We start from the raw sequence: 19,853 nt of genomic DNA, 5'->3' as shown, positions 1-19,853 counted from the left end.
CCACACTCCTAGGTCTGGTAATAGACAAAGAGGTGGGGTAGGTATTTTACTTTCCTCTCATTGCACCTTTCAACAAATACATCCCATCTCTTCACTCACATTTCCCTCATTCGAAACCCACATGATTTGTGTATTCTCCCCTCTCTCTGTACGTGTTGCAGTCATATACTAGCCCCCTTGCTCCTCATCTCAATTTCTAGATCACTTGGCTGCCTGGTTACCTTATTTCCTTTCCTCAGACACCCTTGCCCTCATTCTTGGCAACTTCAACATCCCTCTTGACAATCCCACTGCCTCAGGGGCGTATTAAGGCATAGGCCAAAGAGGCCGGTGCCTAGGGACGCAGATTTTTAAGGGGCAGCAGGATTTTGAGCCCCTAGGGCCACTCTACTGAACTAAGGGCCGGGTGGCTAAATCAACCAATTACAAATGACTTAAATGGCTGGCCCAGCTATTGCTATCCTATTGGATTGTATGTGGATGCGCATGTCGTGGTGACAGTGGAGGCGGAGTGGGAATGCGGTATTCTTCCTGGCTCCACCGCGTGATTGAGACTCACACAGACTACACAGTGCAGTGTGCACTACACCGTGACCACTGTGAAACAGCATATGCCTTTCTCCCTTCAATACATCTTCATTAGGCATTAAAATACTTAAACGGATTAGTCACTAAATACTTATACATTTACTGTTTGTCTATCTGTCATACATGCAAAGAATAAGGCCTAGATTTAGAGTTCGGCGGTAGCCGTCAAAACCAGCGTTAGAGGCTCCTAACGCTGGTTTTGGGCGCCCGCTGGTATTTGGAGTCAGTGATTAAAGGGTCTAACGCTCACTTTTCAGCCGCGACTTTTCCATACCGCAGATCCCCCTACGCCATTTGCGTAGCCTATCTTTTCAATGGGATCTTTCTAACGCTGGTATTTAGAGTCGTTTCTGCAGTGAGCGTTAGAGCTCTAACGACAAAATTCCAGCCGCCTGAAAATAGCAGGAGTTAAGAGCTTTCTGGCTAACGCCGGTTTATAAAGCTCTTAACTACTGTACCCTAAAGTACACTAACACCCATAAACTACCTATGTACCCCTAAACCGAGCTCCCCCCACACCGCCGCCACTCGATTAAAATTTTTAACCCCTAATCTGCCGACCGCCACCTACGTTATACTTATGTACCCCTAATCTGCTGCCCCTAACCCCGCCGACCCCTGTATTATATTTATTCACCCCTAACCTGCCCCCCACAACGTCGCCGCCAGCTACTTACAATAATTAACCCCTAATCTTCCGACCGCAAATCGCCGCCACCTACGTTATCCCTATGTACCCCTAATCTGCTGCCCCTAACACCGCCGACCCCTATATTATATTTATTAACCCCTAATCTGCCCCCCTCAACGTTGCCGACACCTGCCTACACTTATTAACCCCTAATCTGCCGAGCGGACCTGAGCGCTACTATAATAAAGTTATTAACCCCTAATCCGCCTCACTAACCCTATCATAAATAGTATTAACCCCTAATCTGCCCTCCCTAACATCGCCGACACCTACCTTCAATTATTAACCCCTAAACTTCCGATCGGAGCTCACCGCTATTCTAATAAATGGATTAACCCCTAAAGCTAAGTCTAACCCTAACACTAACACCCCCCTAAGTTAAATATAATTTTTATCTAACAAAATAAATTAACTCTTATTAAATAACTTATTCCTATTTAAAGCTAAATACTTACCTGTAAAATAAATCCTAATATAGCTACAATATAAATTATAATTATATTATAGCTATTTTAGGATTAATATTTATTTTACAGGCAACTTTGTAATTATTTTAACCAGGTACAATAGCTATTAAATAGTTAAGAACTATTTAATAGTTACCTAGTTAAAATAATAACAAATTTACCTGTAAAATAAATCCTAACCTAAGTTATAATTAAACCTAACACTACCCTATCAATAAAATAATTAAATAAACTACCTACAATTACCTACAATTAACCTAACACTACACTATCAATAAATAAATTAAACACAATTGCTACAAATAAATACCATTAAATAAACTAGCTAAAGTACAAAAAATAAAAAAGAACTAAGTTACAGAAAATAAAAAAATATTTACAAACATAAGAAAAATATTACAACAATTTTAAACTAATTACACCTACTCTAAGCCCCCTAATAAAATAACAAAGACCCCCAAAATAAAAAATTCCCTACCCTATTCTAAATTAAAAAAGTTACAAGCTCTTTTACCTTACCAGCCCTGAACAGGGCCCTTTGCGGGGCATGCCCCAAGAATTTCAGCTCTTTTGCCTGTAAAAGAATAAATACAATACCCCCCCCCCCCAACATTACAACCCACCACCCACATACCCCTAATCTAACCCAAACCCCCCTTAAATAAACCTAACACTAAGCCCCTGAAGATCTTCCTACCTTGTCTTCACCATCCAGGTATCACCGATCCGTCCTGGCTCCAAGATCTTCATCCAACCCAAGCGGGGGTTGGCGATCCATAATCCGGTCCAGAAGAGGCTCCAAAGTCTTCCTCCTATCCGGCAAGAAGAGGACATCCGGACCGGCAAACATCTTCTCCAAGCGGCATCTTCGATCTTCTTCCATCCGGTGCGGAGCGGGTCCATCTTGAAGCAGGCGACGCGGATCCATCCTCTTCTTCCGATGTCTCCCGACTAATGACGGTTCCTTTAAGGGACGTCATCCAAGATGGCGTCCCTCGAATTCCGATTGGCTGATAGGATTCTATCAGCCAATCGGAATTAAGGTAGGAATTTTCTGATTGGCTGATGGAATCAGCCAATCAGAATCAAGTTCAATCCGATTGGCTGATCCAATCAGCCAATCAGATTGAGCTCGCATTCTATTGGCTGTTCCGATCAGCCAATAGAATGCGAGCTCAATCTGATTGGCTGATGGGATCGGCCAATCGGATTGAACTTGATTCTGATTGGCTGATTCCATCAGCCAATCAGAAAATTCCTACCTTAATTCCGATTGGCTGATAGAATCCTATCAGCCAATCGGAATTCGAGGGACGCCATCTTGGATGACGTCCCTTAAAGGAACCGTCATTAGTCGGGAGACATCGGAAGAAGAGGATGGATCCGCGTCGCCTGCTTCAAGATGGACCCGCTCCGCACCGGATGGAAGAAGATCGAAGATGCCGCTTGGAGAAGATGTTTGCCGGTCCGGATGTCCTCTTCTTGCCGGATAGGAGGAAGACTTTGGAGCCTCTTCTGGACCGGATTATGGATCGCCAACCCCCGCTTGGGTTGGATGAAGATCTTGGAGCCAGCACGGATCGGTGATACCTGGATGGTGAAGACAAGGTAGGAAGATCTTCAGGGGCTTAGTGTTAGGTTTATTTAAGGGGGGTTTGGGTTAGATTAGGGGTATGTGGGTGGTGGGTTGTAATGTTGGGGGGGGGGTATTGTATTTATTCTTTTACAGGCAAAAGAGCTGAAATTCTTGGGGCATGCCCCGCAAAGGGCCCTGTTCAGGGCTGGTAAGGTAAAAGAGCTTGTAACTTTTTTAATTTAGAATAGGGTAGGGAATTTTTTATTTTGGGGGGCTTTGTTATTTTATTAGGGGGCTTAGAGTAGGTGTAATTAGTTTAAAATTGTTGAAATATTTTTCTTATGTTTGTAAATATTTTTTTATTTTCTGTAACTTAGTTCTTTTTTATTTTTTGTACTTTAGCTAGTTTATTTAATTGTATTTATTTGTAGCAATTGTGTTTAATTTATTTATTGATAGTGTAGTGTTAGGTTAATTGTAGGTAATTGTAGGTAGTTTATTTAATTATTTTATTGATAGGGTAGTGTTAGGTTTAATTATAACTTAGGTTAGGATTTATTTTACAGGTAAATTTGTTATTATTTTAACTAGGTAACTATTAAATAGTTCTTAACTATTTAATAGCTATTGTACCTGGTTAAAATAATTACAAAGTTGCCTGTAAAATAAATATTAATCCTAAAATAGCTATAATATAATTATAATTTATATTGTAGCTATATTAGGATTTATTTTACAGGTAAGTATTTAGCTTTAAATAGGAATAAGTTATTTAATAAGAGTTAATTTATTTCGTTAGATAAAAATTATATTTAACTTAGGGGGGTGTTAGTGTTAGGGTTAGACTTAGCTTTAGGGGTTAATCCATTTATTAGAATAGCGGTGAGCTCCGATCGGAAGTTTAGGGGTTAATAATTGAAGGTAGGTGTCGGCGATGTTAGGGAGGGCAGATTAGGGGTTAATACTATTTATGATAGGGTTAGTGAGGCGGATTAGGGGTTAATAACTTTATTATAGTAGCGCTCAGGTCCGCTCGGCAGATTAGGGGTTAATAAGTGTAGGTAGGTGTCGGAGACGTTGTGGGGGGCAGATTAGGGGTTAATAAATATAACATAGGGGTCGGCGATGTTAGGGCAGCAGATTAGGGGTACATAGGGATAACGTAGGTGGCGGCGTTTTACGGAGCGGCAGATTAGGGGTTAAAAAAAATATGCAGGGGTCAGCGATAGCGGGGGCGGCAGATTAGGGGTTAATAAGTGTAAGATTAGGGGTGTTTAGACTCGGGGTACATGTTAGGGTGTTAGGTGCAGACGTAGGAAGTGTTTCCCCATAGGAATCAATGGGGCTGCGTTAGGAGCTGAACGCTGCTTTTTTGCAGGTGTTAGGTTTTTTTTCAGCTCAAACAGTCCCATTGTTTCCTATGGGAGAATCGTGCACGAGCACGTTTTTGAGGCCGGCCGCGTCCGTAAGCAACTCTGGTATCGAGAGTTGCTTTTGCGGTAAAAATGCTCTACGCTCCTTTTTTGGAGCCTAACGCAGCATTTGTTTTAACTCTCGATACCAGAGTTAAATTTATGGTGCGTCCAGAAAAAAGCCCGCGGAGTGTTAACAGCCCTTTTACCGCCGAACTCCAAATCTAGGCCTAAGTATTTATTGCTGAATCTATACAACTATGTGACTTAAAACACAACTGAAAATATGTTGTGTGCATTTAATACATTCAGAAACAATACAAGTATATACTTTATTATGATTGTATCATGTGACTTTATCCCCTAGGATACAATTCCTAAACCTATCATAACTACTGTTGTATTTTTAAAGTACTTTTAAAGGCCAGTTTGTATATTCATTACATATTTATCCAAGCAGATATTTTGCTTAAATAACTGTCAATTACCAAAGAAGATGTTTAAGGTTAGACAACTACCTACTGACAAACTATCATACAGTGAAGGATATTTTTTCTGATATAAACACTTTAATCATCTGACTTGCAAAATAATGTATATATATATATATATATATATATATATATATATATATATATATATATATATATATATATAAATATATATGTGTGTGTGTGTGTGTGTGTGTGTGTGACCAGAGTGAATGCAAGCCCTGATGAGCATCTACTTAAAAAGACATTATTTTTTTCATTTTTTACACCCTTCCCCAAAACTATTATGTCTAAAAAAAGGCCTTAAACCTGGGTGGGGTGGAGGGGGCAGCAGAATTTTGAGTGCCTAGGGCAGCACAAAACCTAAATACGCCCCTGCACTGCCTCATCTGCAAAACAACTTCTGCAACTCACTTCCTCTTTCGGTCTGTCACAATGGACTGATTCTCCCACTCACAAAGATGGTCACTCTCTTTACCTGATCTTTAGCTATTGATGCACACTCTCAAACTTCACAAACTCCCCCTTTCCTCTTTCTGACCACCATCTCCTTACTTGCAACATATCATCCCTCCCTACAACTCTCCCTCCTTCTTCTCCTCACACCAAACTTCACAGAAGCATTATGTCATTAGATCAGCAACAGCTTGCTAATTCCCTCAAACCTCTCCTCTCATCCTTCTCCTCCTTTTCCTACCCTGAACAATCTATCTGCCACTATAATTCCACCCTTATATCCATCCTTGACAATCTTGCCCCTCTTACCATAGCTTGGAAATCACACACTCATCCTCAGCCCTGGCATACTCCTCTGACACGTTACCTACGCAGATGTTCCCATACTGCTGAGTGGCACTGGAGAAAATCTCGGAGTTCAGCTGATTTTCTTCATCACAAATTCATCTTGAACTCCTACTATTCTGTCCTTAATTTCCATAAGCAACACTACTTCTCTACTCTTATCTCTAATCTTTCTTCAAACCCAAAACGTCTGTTCACTTTCAATACTCTCCTCCGCCCTCCCCCACCTCCTAGTACAACTTCTCTGTCAGCTCAGGACTTTTCCAGCCACTTCAATAACAAAATTGACTCCCTCAGAAATGAAATCAGCTCTCAACATAATTCCATTCTCTCATCCCCTCAAATGCTCTCACTCAACCACAACCCACATAACCTTAAACTTAGCTCATTCTCCCCTGTTACTGAGGAAGAGGTTTCGGCACTTATACTGCGCTCTCACCTCACTACCTGTCCCCTTGACCTTATCCCCTCACAGCTACTCCCCTCCCTCTCTGCTACCCTTACCCCTATACCTACACACATTTTCAACCTCTCCCTCAGCACCGGTATATTTCCCTCATAGCTGAAACATGTACTGGTCACACCTATCCTCAAAAAACCTTCCCTTTATCCTACCTCCCCATCCAACTACCGTCCTATTTCCCTCCTCCCTCTTGCCTCAAAGCTTCTCGAAAAACTAGTATATGCACGCCTATCCCATTTCCTTACGTTAAACTCCCTTCTTGATCCATTGCAATCTGGATTTCGTCCCCATCACTCCACAGAGACAGCTATTGTTAAGGTTACCAACGACCTACTTACACCAAAATCAAAAGGCCACTTCTCTCTGCTCATCCTCCTTGATCTGTCCGCAGCCTTTGACACTGTTGACCACCCTCTCTTGCTCCAAACCCTCCAATCCTTCGACATCTGTGACACAGCCCTTTTCTGGCTCTCTTCCTACCTGACAAACCTTCTCTGGGGCCTCCTCTGCCCCATCACCACTTTCTGTTGGAGTACCGAAAAGCTCTGTCCTCGGTCCCCTTCTCTTCTCAATCTACACGTCATCACTAGGTTCCCTAATAAAGTCCCATGGTTTCCAATATCATTTGTATGCCGACGACACCCAAATCTACTTCTCTGCACCAGACCTATCTCCTTCCTTGCTAACCCATGTCACTAACTGTCTTTCTCACATCTCTTCCTGGATGTCCTCTCACTACCTCAAACTAAATCTCTCCAAAACTGAGCTCCTCATTTTCCCACCTTCTTCCAAAATCTCCACACCCAATCTCTCTATAACTGTTGTCAACTCCATAATTACCCCTACCCCGCATGCCCGATGTCTCGGGGTCACATTTGACTCAGATATTTCTTTCACTCCTCACATTCAGTCCTTGGCTAAAGCCTGCCGCTTCCACCTTAAAAACATCTCTAAAATTAGACACTTCCTTACACAAGACACAACTAAGATTTTAATCCACTCTCTCATTCTTTCCCGCCTCGATTACAGCAACTCTGTCCTCTCTGGTCTCCCCACCTGCCGCCTCGCTCCTTTACAATCCATAATAAATGCCTCTGCCAGACTCATCTTCCTTACATGTCGCTCTTCATCTGCTGCCTTGTCTCCAGATACTCTCCCTCCCATCCCCTTCGCTCTGCTCATGACCTCCTACTCTCCTCCTCTCTGGTTACCTCATCGCACTCCCATTTATAGGACTTCTCCAGACTGGCTCCCATCTTGTGGAACTCTTTGCCTCGCTCCACAAGACTCTCCCCTAGTTTAGAAAGCTTCAAGCGCTCCCTAAAGACTTTACTGTTCAGGGATGCTTACAACCTATGCTAACCTTACTTTATACCAGTTCCACTCCTCCATCGCTATCCCCTGAACCCCATTAGCATGTAAGCCTAAGGGTCCAGCTGTTTGTAGATAACCTTCTTAAGAGCTAACTACAACAGTGCAACTCTTGGCAGGGCCCTCGACCCATTTGATCCCTATATTTGTTTTGTTGTACTCCCCCTTTGTTTATAGCACTGCAGAATTTGTTGACGCTCTACAAATAACCGATGATAATAATAATAAATCTCTTAAGACAATATACAGTGTGAGTTTCAAAAGTAAAAATAACAAACTACAACACGTCTAAGTGGGTTTGTTGCCCTATGTAAACAAGCATTGTAAAAAATAAAAAGAAACAAAAACAGCCAAGACCTTTCTAAGTCCTAACAACCTACCTAACAAAAGTGGATTTTAGTATTTTCTCCTCTGCTCTTCGGTATAGGCTTCCATTGGTTAGTGAAATGAGGAAATCTAGTTTTAGACTAATAACTAATCACAATGTCTAATGCAATATCTACATTAGTATGGTACCCACTGCCAAAGATAAAAATAATGAATACTTCATGAGGAAGAATAAGTGTAGGTGAACAGGAATAACTAGGTAACTAGGTATAAATAAAACCATGGAGAAAGTAAAATTACATTAACAAAGGATAAGTTACATAGCCACTAAGGCAGCAGTGGCTAACGCTAATCATAGGGTTATTTTCAAAGTTGTCTCGCATGGCTTGAGACCAAGGGGTGGCCAGTCTCTTGGGAAGTAAAGAAAGGGGTGCAGTTCAGCCAATACCCTTAGCTAACCGGGTTTTCCCCTGCTTCCACCCTTGATTATTCTTGTGGGGATGGCAGTAATACTGAACCTGCAAGTCCGTTCCCTGCCGTTTCCTCTCCGCAGGTCCCATATCCTCAGCCATCAGTATTATAGTTCAGAGAGCGGCGGTCGATCGTGCAGGCGTGCTTGCAGTGCTGTGTGTGAGATTGTCTTGCGGGAGGCAATATGTGGTGGTGCATTTGTATTGCGGGTTGAAAAAAACCTCAGCTGCCATTGCAGATAGTGAAGTGATACCAGCGGTTTCCACCTCCAGCTGTGGCCTGAGATCCATGTCTGTGCCTGGGTTAGTTGTCATAGAAGATAGTGAGGGAGTCAGTAAGCCCCTCTTTGGCTTTTAAAATGCTTTCTCGGTAGGTGCTGGCAAATTAAGGAAGGGGTTCCATCCAGTCTCCAGTGTTGCTGTCATTTCTCTTATTAGTGTATTAGCTGAAGTTGCGTAGACGCCGACTGTCCCCAATGAGCAAGATGTGAGATCGCTTGCCTTGCTTCGTAAGGTGAGGCCATAGCAATATGGTAAAGGGTTCTGTAGTCGAGAGGGCTGGTTCATTGATTTTATAAATGCACACAGCTCCGTGCAGAACGTTAGAAGTCGGTCTAATCCAGGCAGAAGTACCGCTTTCACCTCAACTAGCATGCTTAAGTCGGAGCGTGGGTCTTTAATGTCAAACATTGCCATCACAGTAGATCAAGAAGAGAAGTTAGTATGTAGCTAGGGAGGGTTAATATGAAACTATGTACAACATGGCGGTAAAAAAAAACAGAATTTATGCTTACCTGATAAATTACTTTCTCCAACGGTGTGTCCGGTCCACGGCGTCATCCTTACTTGTGGGATATTCTCTTCCCCAAAAGGAAATGGCAAAGAGCCCAGCAAAGCTGGTCATATGATCCCTCCTAGGCTCCGCCTACCCCAGTCATTCGACCGACGTACAGGAGGAAATATGCATAGGAGAAACCATATGATACCGTGGTGACTGTAGTTAGAGAAAATAATTCATCGGACCTGATTAAAAAAACCAGGGCGGGCCGTGGACCGGACACACCGTTGGAGAAAGTAATTTATCAGGAAAGCATAAATTCTGTTTTCTCCAACATAGGTGTGTCCGGTCCACGGCGTCATCCTTACTTGTGGGAACCAATACCAAAGCTTTAGGACACGGATGAAGGGAGGGAGCAAATCAGGTCACCTAAATGGAAGGCACCACGGCTTGCAAAACCTTTCTCCCAAAAATAGCCTCTGAAGAAGCAAAAGTATCAAATTTGTAAAATTTGGCAAAAGTGTGCAGTGAAGACCAAGTCGCTGCCTTACATATCTGGTCAACAGAAGCCTCGTTCTTGAAGGCCCATGTGGAAGCCACAGCCCTAGTGGAGTGAGCTGTGATTCTTTCAGGAGGCTACCGTCCGGCAGTCTCATAAGCCAAACGGATAATGCTTTTAAGCCAAAAGGAAAGAGAGGTAGAAGTTGCTTTTTGACCTCTCCTTTTACCAGAATAAACAACAAACAAAGAAGAAGTTTGTCTGAAATCTTTAGTGGCCTCTAAATAGAATTTTAGAGCACGGACTACGTCCAAATTGTGTAACAAACGTTCCTTCTTTGAAACTGGATTCGGGCACAAAGAAGGTACAACTATCTCCTGGTTAATATTCTTGTTGGAAACAACTTTCGGAAGAAAACCAGGCTTAGTACGCAAAACCACCTTATCTGCATGGAACACCAGATAGGGCGGAGAACACTGCAGAGCAGATAACTCAGAAACTCTTCTAGCAGAAGAAATTGCAACCAAAAACAAAACTTTCCAAGATAATAACTTAATATCTACGGAATGTAAGGGTTCAAACGGAACCCCTTGAAGAACTGAAAGAACTAGATTAAGACTCCAGGGAGGAGTCAAGGGTCTGTAAACAGGCTTGATTCTAACCAGAGCCTGAACAAATGCTTGAACGTCTGGCACAGCTGCCAGCCTTTTGTGAAGTAAAACAGATAACGCAGAAATCTGTCCCTTCAGAGAACTTGCAGATAATCCCTTCTCCAAACCCTCTTGTAGAAAGGATAAAATCCTAGGAATTTTTATCTTGTTCCATGGGAATCCTTTAGATTCACACCGATAGATATATTTTTTCCATATCTTATGGTAAATTTTTCTAGTTACAGGCTTTCTAGCCTGAATCAGAGTATCTATTACATAATCTGAAAACCCACGCTTTGATAAAATCAAGCGTTCAATCTCCAAGCAGTCAGTTGGAGAGAAACCAGATTCGGATGTTCGAATGGACCTTGAACAAGAAGGTCCTGTCTCAAAGGTAGCTTCCATGGTGGAGCCGATGACATATTCACCAGGTCTGCATACCAAGTCCTGCGTGGCCACGCAGGAGCTATCAAGATCACCGAAGCCCTCTCCTGGTTGATCCTGGCTACCAGCCTGGGAATGAGAGGAAACGGTGGGAAAACATAAGCTAGGTTGAAGGTCCAAGGTGCTACTAGTGCATCTACTAGAGTCGCCTTGGGATCCCTGGATCTGGACCCGTAACAAGGAACCTTGAAGTTCTGACGAGACGCCATCAGATCCATGTCTGGAATGCCCCATAATTGAGTTATTTGGGCAAAGATTTCCGGGTGGAGTTCCCACTCCCCCGGATGGAATGTCTGACGACTCAAAAAATCCGCTTCCCAATTTTCCACTCCTGGGATGTGGATTGCAGACAAGTGGCAGGAGTGATCCTCCGCCCATTGAATTATCTTGGTCACTTCCTCCATCGCCAGGGAACTCCTTGTTCCCCCCTGATGGTTGATATATGCAACTGTCGTCATGTTGTCTGATTGAAACCTTATGAATTTGGCCTTTGCTAGATGAGGCCAAGCTTTGAGAGCATTGAATATCGCTCTCAGTTCCAGAATGTTTATCGGGAGAAGAGATTCTTCCCGAGACCATAGACCCTGAGCTTTCAGGGGTTCCCAGACCACGCCCCAGCCCACCAGACTGGCGTTGGTCGTGACAATGACCCACTATGGTCTGCGGAAGCTCATTCCCTGTGACAGGTTGTCCAGGATTAGCCACCAACGGAGTGAATCTCTGGTCCTTTGATCTACTTGAATCATCGGAGACAAGTCTGTATAATCCCCATTCCACTGTCTGAGCATGCACAGTTGTAATGGTCTTAGATGAATTCGTGCAAAAGGAACTATGTCCATTGCTGCAACCATCAATCCTATTACTTCCATGCACTGCGCTATGGAAGGACGAAGAACAGAATGAAGAACTTGACAAGAGCTTAGAAGTTTTGATTTTCTGACCTCTGTCAGAAAAATCCTCATTTCTAAGGAGTCTATTATTGTTCCCAAGAAGGGAACTCTTGTTGACGGGGAAAGAGAACTTTTTTCTATGTTCACTTTCCATCCGTGAGATCTGAGAAAGGCTAGGACGATGTCCGTATGAGCCTTTGCTTTTGACAGAGACGACGCTTGAATCAGGATGTCGTCCAAGTACGGTACTACTGCAATGCCCCTTGGTCTTAGAACCGCTAGAAGGGACCCTAGTACCTTTGTGAAAATTCTCGGAGCAGTGGTTAATCCGAATGGAAGTGCCACAAACTGGTAATGCTTGTCCAGAAAAGCGAACCTTAGGAACTGATGATGTTCCTTGTGGATAGGAATATGGAGGTACGCATCCTTTAAATCCACCGTGGTCATAAATTGACCTTCCTGGATGGTAGGAAGGATCGTTCGAATGGTTTCCATTTTGAACGATGGAACCCTGAGAAATTTGTTTAGGATCTTGAGATCTAGAATTGGTCTGAATGTTCCCTCTTTTTTGGGAACTATGAACAGGTTGGAGTAAAACCCCATCCCTTGTTCTCTTATTGGAACTGGATGAATTACTCCCATCTTTAACAGGTCTTCTACACAATGTAAGAATACCTGTCTTTTTATTTGGTTTGAAGATAATTGAGACCTGTGGAACCTTCCCCTTGGGGGTAGTTCCTTGAATTCCAGGAGATAACCTTGAGAAACTATTTCTAGTGCCCAAGGATCCTGAACATCTCTTGCCCAGGCCTGAGCAAAGAGAGAAAGTCTGCCCCCCACCAGATCCGGTCCCGGATCGGGGGCCATCCCTTCATGCTGTTTTGGTAGCAGTGGCAGGCTTCTTGGCCTGCTTACCCTTGTTCCAGCCTTGCATCGGTCTCCAGGCTGGTTTGGGTTGAGAAGTATTAACCTCTTGCTTAGAGGATGTAGAAGTAGAGGCTGGTCCGTTTCTGCGAAAGGGACGAAAATTAGGCTTATTTCTAGCCTTAAAAGACCTATCCTGAGGAAGGGCGTGGCCCTTTCCTCCGGTGATGTCTGAAATAATCTCTTTCAAATCAGGACCAAACAGTGTTTTGCCCTTGAAAGGGATGTTAAGCAATTTTGTCTTGGAAGACACATCCGCTGACCAAGACTTTAGCCAGAGCGCTCTGCACGCCACGATAGCAAATCCTGAATTTTTCGCCGCTAATCTAGCTAATTGCAAAGCGGCATCTAGAATAAAAGAGTTAGCCAATTTAAGTGCATGAACTCTGTCCATAACCTCCTCATACGAAGATTCTTTATTGAGCGACTTTTCTAGTTCTTCGAACCAGACACACGCTGCCGTAGTGACAGGAACAATGCATGAAATTGGTTGAAGAAGGTAACCTTGCTGAACAAACATCCTTTTAAGCAAACCCTCTAATTTTTTATCCATAGGATCTTTAAAAGCACAACTATCTTCTATGGGAATAGTAGTGCGTTTTTTTAGAGTAGAGACCGCCCCCTCGACCTTAGGGACTGTCTGCCATAAGTCCTTTCTGGGGTCGACTATAGGAAATAATTTCTTAAATATAGGGGGAGGAACAAAAGGTATGCGGGGCCTTTCCCATTCCTTGTTTACTATGTCCGCCACCCGCTTGGGTATAGGAAAAACATCGGGGGGCACCGGAACCTCTAGGAACTTGTCCATCTTACATAATTTCTCTGGAATGACCAAATTGTCACAATCATCCAGAGTAGATAATACCTCCTTAAGCAGTGCGCGGAGATGTTCTAATTTAAATTTAAATGTTACAACATCAGGTTCAGCTTGTTGAGAAATTTTTCCTGAATCTGAAATTTCTCCCTCAGACAAAACCTCCCTCCTGGCCCCTTCAGATTGGTGTGAGGGTATGTCAGAAACGTTATCATCAGCGTCCTCTTGCTCTTCAGTGTTTAAAACAGAGCAATCGCGCTTTCTTTGATAAGTAGGCATTTTAGATAAAATATTTGCATAGTAATAAGTATTGGCGCACTAGATGTACTAGGGGCCTCTTGTGTGGGCAAAACTGGTGTAGACACAGAAGGGGGTGATGCAGTACCATGCTTACTCCCCTCATCTGAAGAATCATCTTGGGCACTATTATTATCTGTGGCATCATTGTCCCTATTTTGTTTGGACACCATGTCACAATTATCACATATATTTAAATGGGGAGACACATTGGCTTTCATACATATAGAACATCGTTTATCTGATGGTTCAGACATGTTAAACAGGCTTAAACTTGGCAACAAAGCACAAAAAACGTTTTAAAATAAAACCGTTACTGTCACTTTAAATTTTAAACAGAACACACTTTATTACTGAATATGCGAAAAAGTATGAAGCAATTGTTCAAAATTCACCAAAATTACACCACAGTGTCTTAAAGCCTTAAAAGTATTGCACACCAAATTTGAAAGCTTTAACCCTTAAAATAACGGAACCGGAGCCGTTTTTACATTTAACCCCTATACAGTCCCAGGAATCTGCTTTGCTGAGACCCAACCAAGCCCAGAGGGGAATACGATACCAAATGACGCCTTCTATAAGCTTTTTCAGTGGATCTTAGCTCCTCACACATGCATCTGCATGCCTTGCCTTCCAAAAACAACTGCGCATTAGTGGCGCGAAAATGAGGCTCTGCCTATGACTAGAGAAGGCCCCCATCTGAAAAAGGTGTCCATACAGTGCCTGCCGTTTTTTAACAACAATCCCCAAGATTATAATAACTATAAAGAGCTATAATCTGTCAAATATGCTTAGCAAAGTAATCGTTTTAGCCCAGAAAAATGTCTACCAGTTTTTTAAGCCCTTATAAAGCCTTTATTCTTTTACTTAATCTAAGAAAATGGCTTACCGGTCCCCATAGGGAAAATGACAGCCTTCCAGCATTACCAAGTCGTGTTAGAAATGTGGCCAGTCATACCTCAGGCAGAAAAGTCTGCCAATTGCTTCCCCCAACTGAAGTTACTTCATCTCAACAGTCCTGTGTGGAAACAGCAATCGATTTTAGTAACGTTTGCTAAAATCATCTTCCTCTTACAAACAGAAATCTTCTTCTCTTTTCTGTTTCAGAGTAAATAGTACATACCAGCACTATTTTAAAATAACAAACACTTGATTGAAGAATAAAAACTACATTTAAACACCAAAAAACTCAGCCATCTCCGTGGAGATGTTGCCTGTGCAACGGCAAAGAGAATGACTGGGGTAGGCGGAGCCTAGGAGGGATCATATGACCAGCTTTGCTGGGCTCTTTGCCATTTCCTGTTGGGGAAGAGAATATCCCACAAGTAAGGATGACGCCGTGGACCGGACACACCTATGTTGGAGAAAAACGCCACTGTGCCAAACGGCTTATCCAATTTTAGTTTGCTTCTCGGCGGCCAAGGGGTGGTTTACGTTGATCCAGGGAAGTTCCCGGGCATATATGTATGCCAAGGGATATGCGGATGGCAGGAGATATAGCAACTCTATACTTCAAGCTGTATGGAGCTTCAAGAATAGGTGGCCATCTTGGATCGCCGCTCACCAGAAGTCTCTAGAACATACAATTTTGAACAATTTTCTAGTTTATTTCTATTATCAAATTTGCTTCCGTCTTTTGGTATCATTTGTTGAAGGAGCAGCAATGCACTACTGGTTTCTAACTGAACACATGGGTGAGCCAATGAAAATCAGTATATATATGAAGCCACCAATCAGCAGCTAGAACCTAGGTTCTTTGCTGCTCCTGAGCTTACCTAGATAAACATTTCAGCAAAGGTTAACACGAGAAGGAAGCAAATTAAATAATAGAAGTAAATTGGAAAGTTGTTTAAAACCACACGCTCTTTCCAAATCACGAAAGAAGAAAAAAAAAGGGCTTTCATGTCCCTTTAACACATTACAAATATGGAGCAAAACAAGTTAGTGTCAAACCACTTATGTTTAGGTGTGTTACTGTCAGCCACAGAAGTAAAATATTTATTTGTATGTTGCTGGCAGTCAAGTAATAAAATGACTGCTCAGTTGTGAAGAAATATACATGGTGGGATCAAGAGGGGTAGAGTTTTCTTTTTTTGGGGGGGGGGGGGGATTGTGTGACCCCCAGCTCCTATCGTATCAAGTCACTGACAGACTGTCCAGTATTTTTGTGAAGGACCCCAACCTTTTTTGCATGTCCTGTCAGGGCCTCTAAAAAGAAAACAAACATAAGCAAACTTATTAGGTAATGAAGCATGTATATTTGTACCAAATTATGTAAACTGGAGTAGTATATGTAACAGATTTCAGTTAATTAATAGTATCTAATTTCCTTGCAATTTTTGCAAAAAATTAAATTGCAAGCTATTTTTTTTGGAAATATTATCTATAGCATAAGTGCTAGTATAAATGTAATATGGCACCTGACCCTCTAAATAAAAAGCTCATTAGTAATTGGCCCTCCATATAAAAAATGATTAGTGATTGGTGCTCTTTATTGTGTTGGTATCAACACAGTCACATCAGTATCTCACTGAAAAAGTCTTTCAGTATTTTTAAGAACTGACTTCAGTCTGGAGATTGTTTTTCTTATTTTGTATTGACCATCTATATAACGCCTGGTCAAAGAGAGGAATGACAAGTTTTGAGACAACATGTAAGAAAAAAAAAAGGTTTGTTCTGAGATAAAAGGCAGTGATAAACCAATTCAATAGTTTCAGAGATGTAGTCCATACTGTGAATGTTTGGTTTAATTTAAGATTATGGGAACATATCTGACTGAAATCAATACAACACATATTACTTTAATTTTACTGTAGCTTTTATTACACTGAACAAACTTAATAAATGAAAAAAAGTGCTTGTTTTCCTATTTTGACTTTTCTTTACTACTTCACATATAGCATGTACTTTTGTTTCAGACAAAGCCTGCAAAAAAGATGCCAAAATGGGTGACGGATTTCACCATTATGACTCCATATAACAAATTAGTCCTGGCAACTGGGTAAGTGAAACATAAATATATAAATATATATATATATATATATATATATATATATATATATATATATATATATATATATATATATATATATATGTGTGCGTTTTCATTTAAAAACACAGGTATATAGACTTATTTTCCCAGCATGGTAGATTACCAAGAGCTGGCACATTTTAAGAATAAAGGTCATTTTCAAAGATTAAAGGGACACGAAACCCCAAATTTTTCTTTTATAATTTAGAGAACTTACAATTTTAAAGATTTTTCCAACTTACTTCTGTTATCAAATTTCATTCTCTGGGAATCCTTTGTTGAAGGAGCAGCAATGCACTATTGGGAGCTAGTTGAACACATCAGGTGAGCCAATGACAAGAGGCATATATGTGTAGCCACCAATTAACAACTAGCTTCCAGCAGTGCTTGCTGGCTAGGCACGCTTTTCAACAAAAGATACCAAGAGAATAAAGCAAATTAGATAAAACAAGTAAATTTGAAAGTTGATTAAAATTGCATGCTGTATCTGAATCATGAAAGTTTAATTTTGACTTTACTCTCCCTTTAAATGTAGTAAAACAGACTGGATTTCCAGTTATTCATTAATCTATCTACTTTGACATATCCATGATTTATATTCTTCATTCCCATTTAGTCCCTTTTCCTCTTATTTCTTATAATCCATTTCTCTTCACATTTTGAGGCCTATTTATTGAAGGTCTTGCGGACCTGATCCAACAGTGCGGATCAGGTCCGCAAGACCTCGCTGAATGCGGAGAGCAATATGCTCTCCATATTCAGCATTGCACCAGCAGCTCACAAGAGCTTCTGGTGCAACGCCGCCTCCTGCAGATTCGCGGCCAATGGGCCGCCAGCAGGGGGGTGTCAATCAACCCGATCGTACTCGATTGGGTTGAATTGTGGCGATTCCTGTCCGCCTGCTCAGAGCAGGCAGAGAGGGTTATGGAGCAGCGGTCTTTAGACCGCTGCTTCACAACTGCTGTTTCTGGCGAGTCTGAAGACTCGCCAAAAAGACGGGCCCACAAGCTCCATACGGAGCTTGATAAATGGGCCTTTATGTCTAAGTAGACAGATCTAGTTCCAGCTAAAAATAGTTATCCAGACATTCATTTTTCAACTTCTGAGAGCGGGTTAAAAATAGAACTAATAAACAAACATTTCAAGTATAAGTTAGTAACCAACAATTAATGGGATATGAAACATAAAAAGATACAGATAATATTAAAAAAAACCTGTAAACAACTTGTTTTTCCTTGCAAAATGAGCACTTAGAAAATCTCCCATAGCAGACATGCTGAGAAATTCTGCCTTTTCTGAGCATGGGCAGAACCTGACTTCCTGTCTCTCTAACTTTCACTTAAGAGCAAACCAGCTCATGTTACTCTAGATTTATGACATCAAGCTTGTTAGGCCTTCCTATAGAGACAAAGCCCCCTTGTGGGACTGTGACAGGAAGTAATTAACACTGCATAAATTAAGTTAAAAAAAAAGAAATAAAAGGTAAAATCATTTTAAAATGAATAATACATATTGCAAAGGTTTCTATTAAGTATAAACCACTGTTTAGTGCTTTTTTTTATTACAACAATGAAGTTATCCTACAATTCATGGGTTTAGCATCCATGTGGCCAGTTACTTTGAACTTTTTTTATGGACACTGAAATAAAAATTTCATATAATTTTTGTCATGAACTATTATTCTCAGTTTTATTTTGTCAACCATTTAAAATTGTAAGTAATAAAAAAAAATCTTAACTCAGGAGCTAAAGTAAAATAGGTGGCAGGGCAGATTCATTCCCATTTACCTTTTGGTACCCATGATGACTTATTCCCTCCTATAGACGCTGCTTACAGCTTTGACCTAAAATAATCACTTTAAACATTTCCTTTGGGCTTAATCCATCCCTGTGAACCATATATTTTCATCAATAGATTTATATTTAAAGTAACACTGTTTGAACTGTAGCTATACTACATACTGTATTTGCCTGTTAAATTTAGTATATATGTTTTAAATCTCATTGCAAGTTACAATGTAGTTATTATTTATGATTTTTATAAATAAAATACCTTATAATTCTGATAAAAATAAATAGTTACATTTGGACTTAAAGTAATAAAAGTGATAGAACTGAAATGTCCTTATTTTTAAGAAGTTAGTGTTTAATTTTTTTCTTTAATATTGTACAATGTATTGCTATATTTATTGTTTAAATAAAATTTAAATTTATTTATACTTTTTTGTAGGGACCGGTCAATCCAGCTATATGAAATTTCCAATTTAGAACCCTACTGCCAGATCACAGGACTTGAAACAATGCCTTTAAAACTGGATTATTGGTAAAGACTATATATATTGCCGAAAATATTTATTATTGTACAGATCTTGAAATTTTGTATTTGTTTTTCTTAATTTAAATGGACAGTAAAGTCAAAATTAAAGGGATACTAAACCCATTTTTTTCTTTAACGATTCAGATAGAGCATGCAATTTTAAGCAACTTTCTAATTCAATTAATGACATTTTCTTTGTACTCTTAGGGGCATATGTATCAAGCTCCGATTGGAGCTTGGTGCCCCGTGTTTCTGGCGAGCCTGCTGGCTCGCCAGAAACAGCAGTTATGAAGCAGCGGTCACAAAGACCTCTGCTCCATAACCTATCCGCCTGTCGAGTATGATCGGGTTGATTGACACCCCCCTGCTGGCGGCCTATTGGCTGCGAGTCAGCAGGGGGCGGCGTTGCACCAGCAGCTTTTGTGAGCTGCTGGTGCAATGCTGAATACGGCGAGCGTATTGCTCGCCGTATTCAGCGAGGTCTGGCGGACCTGATCCGCAGTGTCGGATCAGGTTCGCCAGACCTTGATAACTTGGGGCCTTAATATCTTTA

At 41.2% G+C, this 19,853-nt stretch overlaps 1 protein-coding gene across 1 annotated transcript in view; it reads left to right on the top strand.

Moving 5' to 3' along the window:
• Positions 1–19,853, top strand: part of LOC128652635 (WD repeat-containing protein 64-like) — a 385,941-nt gene that overhangs the window by 20,572 nt on the left and 345,516 nt on the right. The window contains exons 8-9 of the mRNA XM_053705567.1: positions 16,872–16,954; positions 19,214–19,306. Coding sequence (XP_053561542.1) covers positions 16,872–16,954; positions 19,214–19,306 — 176 coding nt within the window. The remainder of the gene's footprint in view (positions 1–16,871; positions 16,955–19,213; positions 19,307–19,853) is intronic.

The sequence above is a fragment of the Bombina bombina genome, chromosome 3, assembly GCF_027579735.1.
Source record: "Bombina bombina isolate aBomBom1 chromosome 3, aBomBom1.pri, whole genome shotgun sequence".
NCBI lineage: Eukaryota > Metazoa > Chordata > Amphibia > Anura > Bombinatoridae > Bombina > Bombina bombina.
This window is presented reverse-complemented; position numbering and strand designations above follow the sequence as displayed.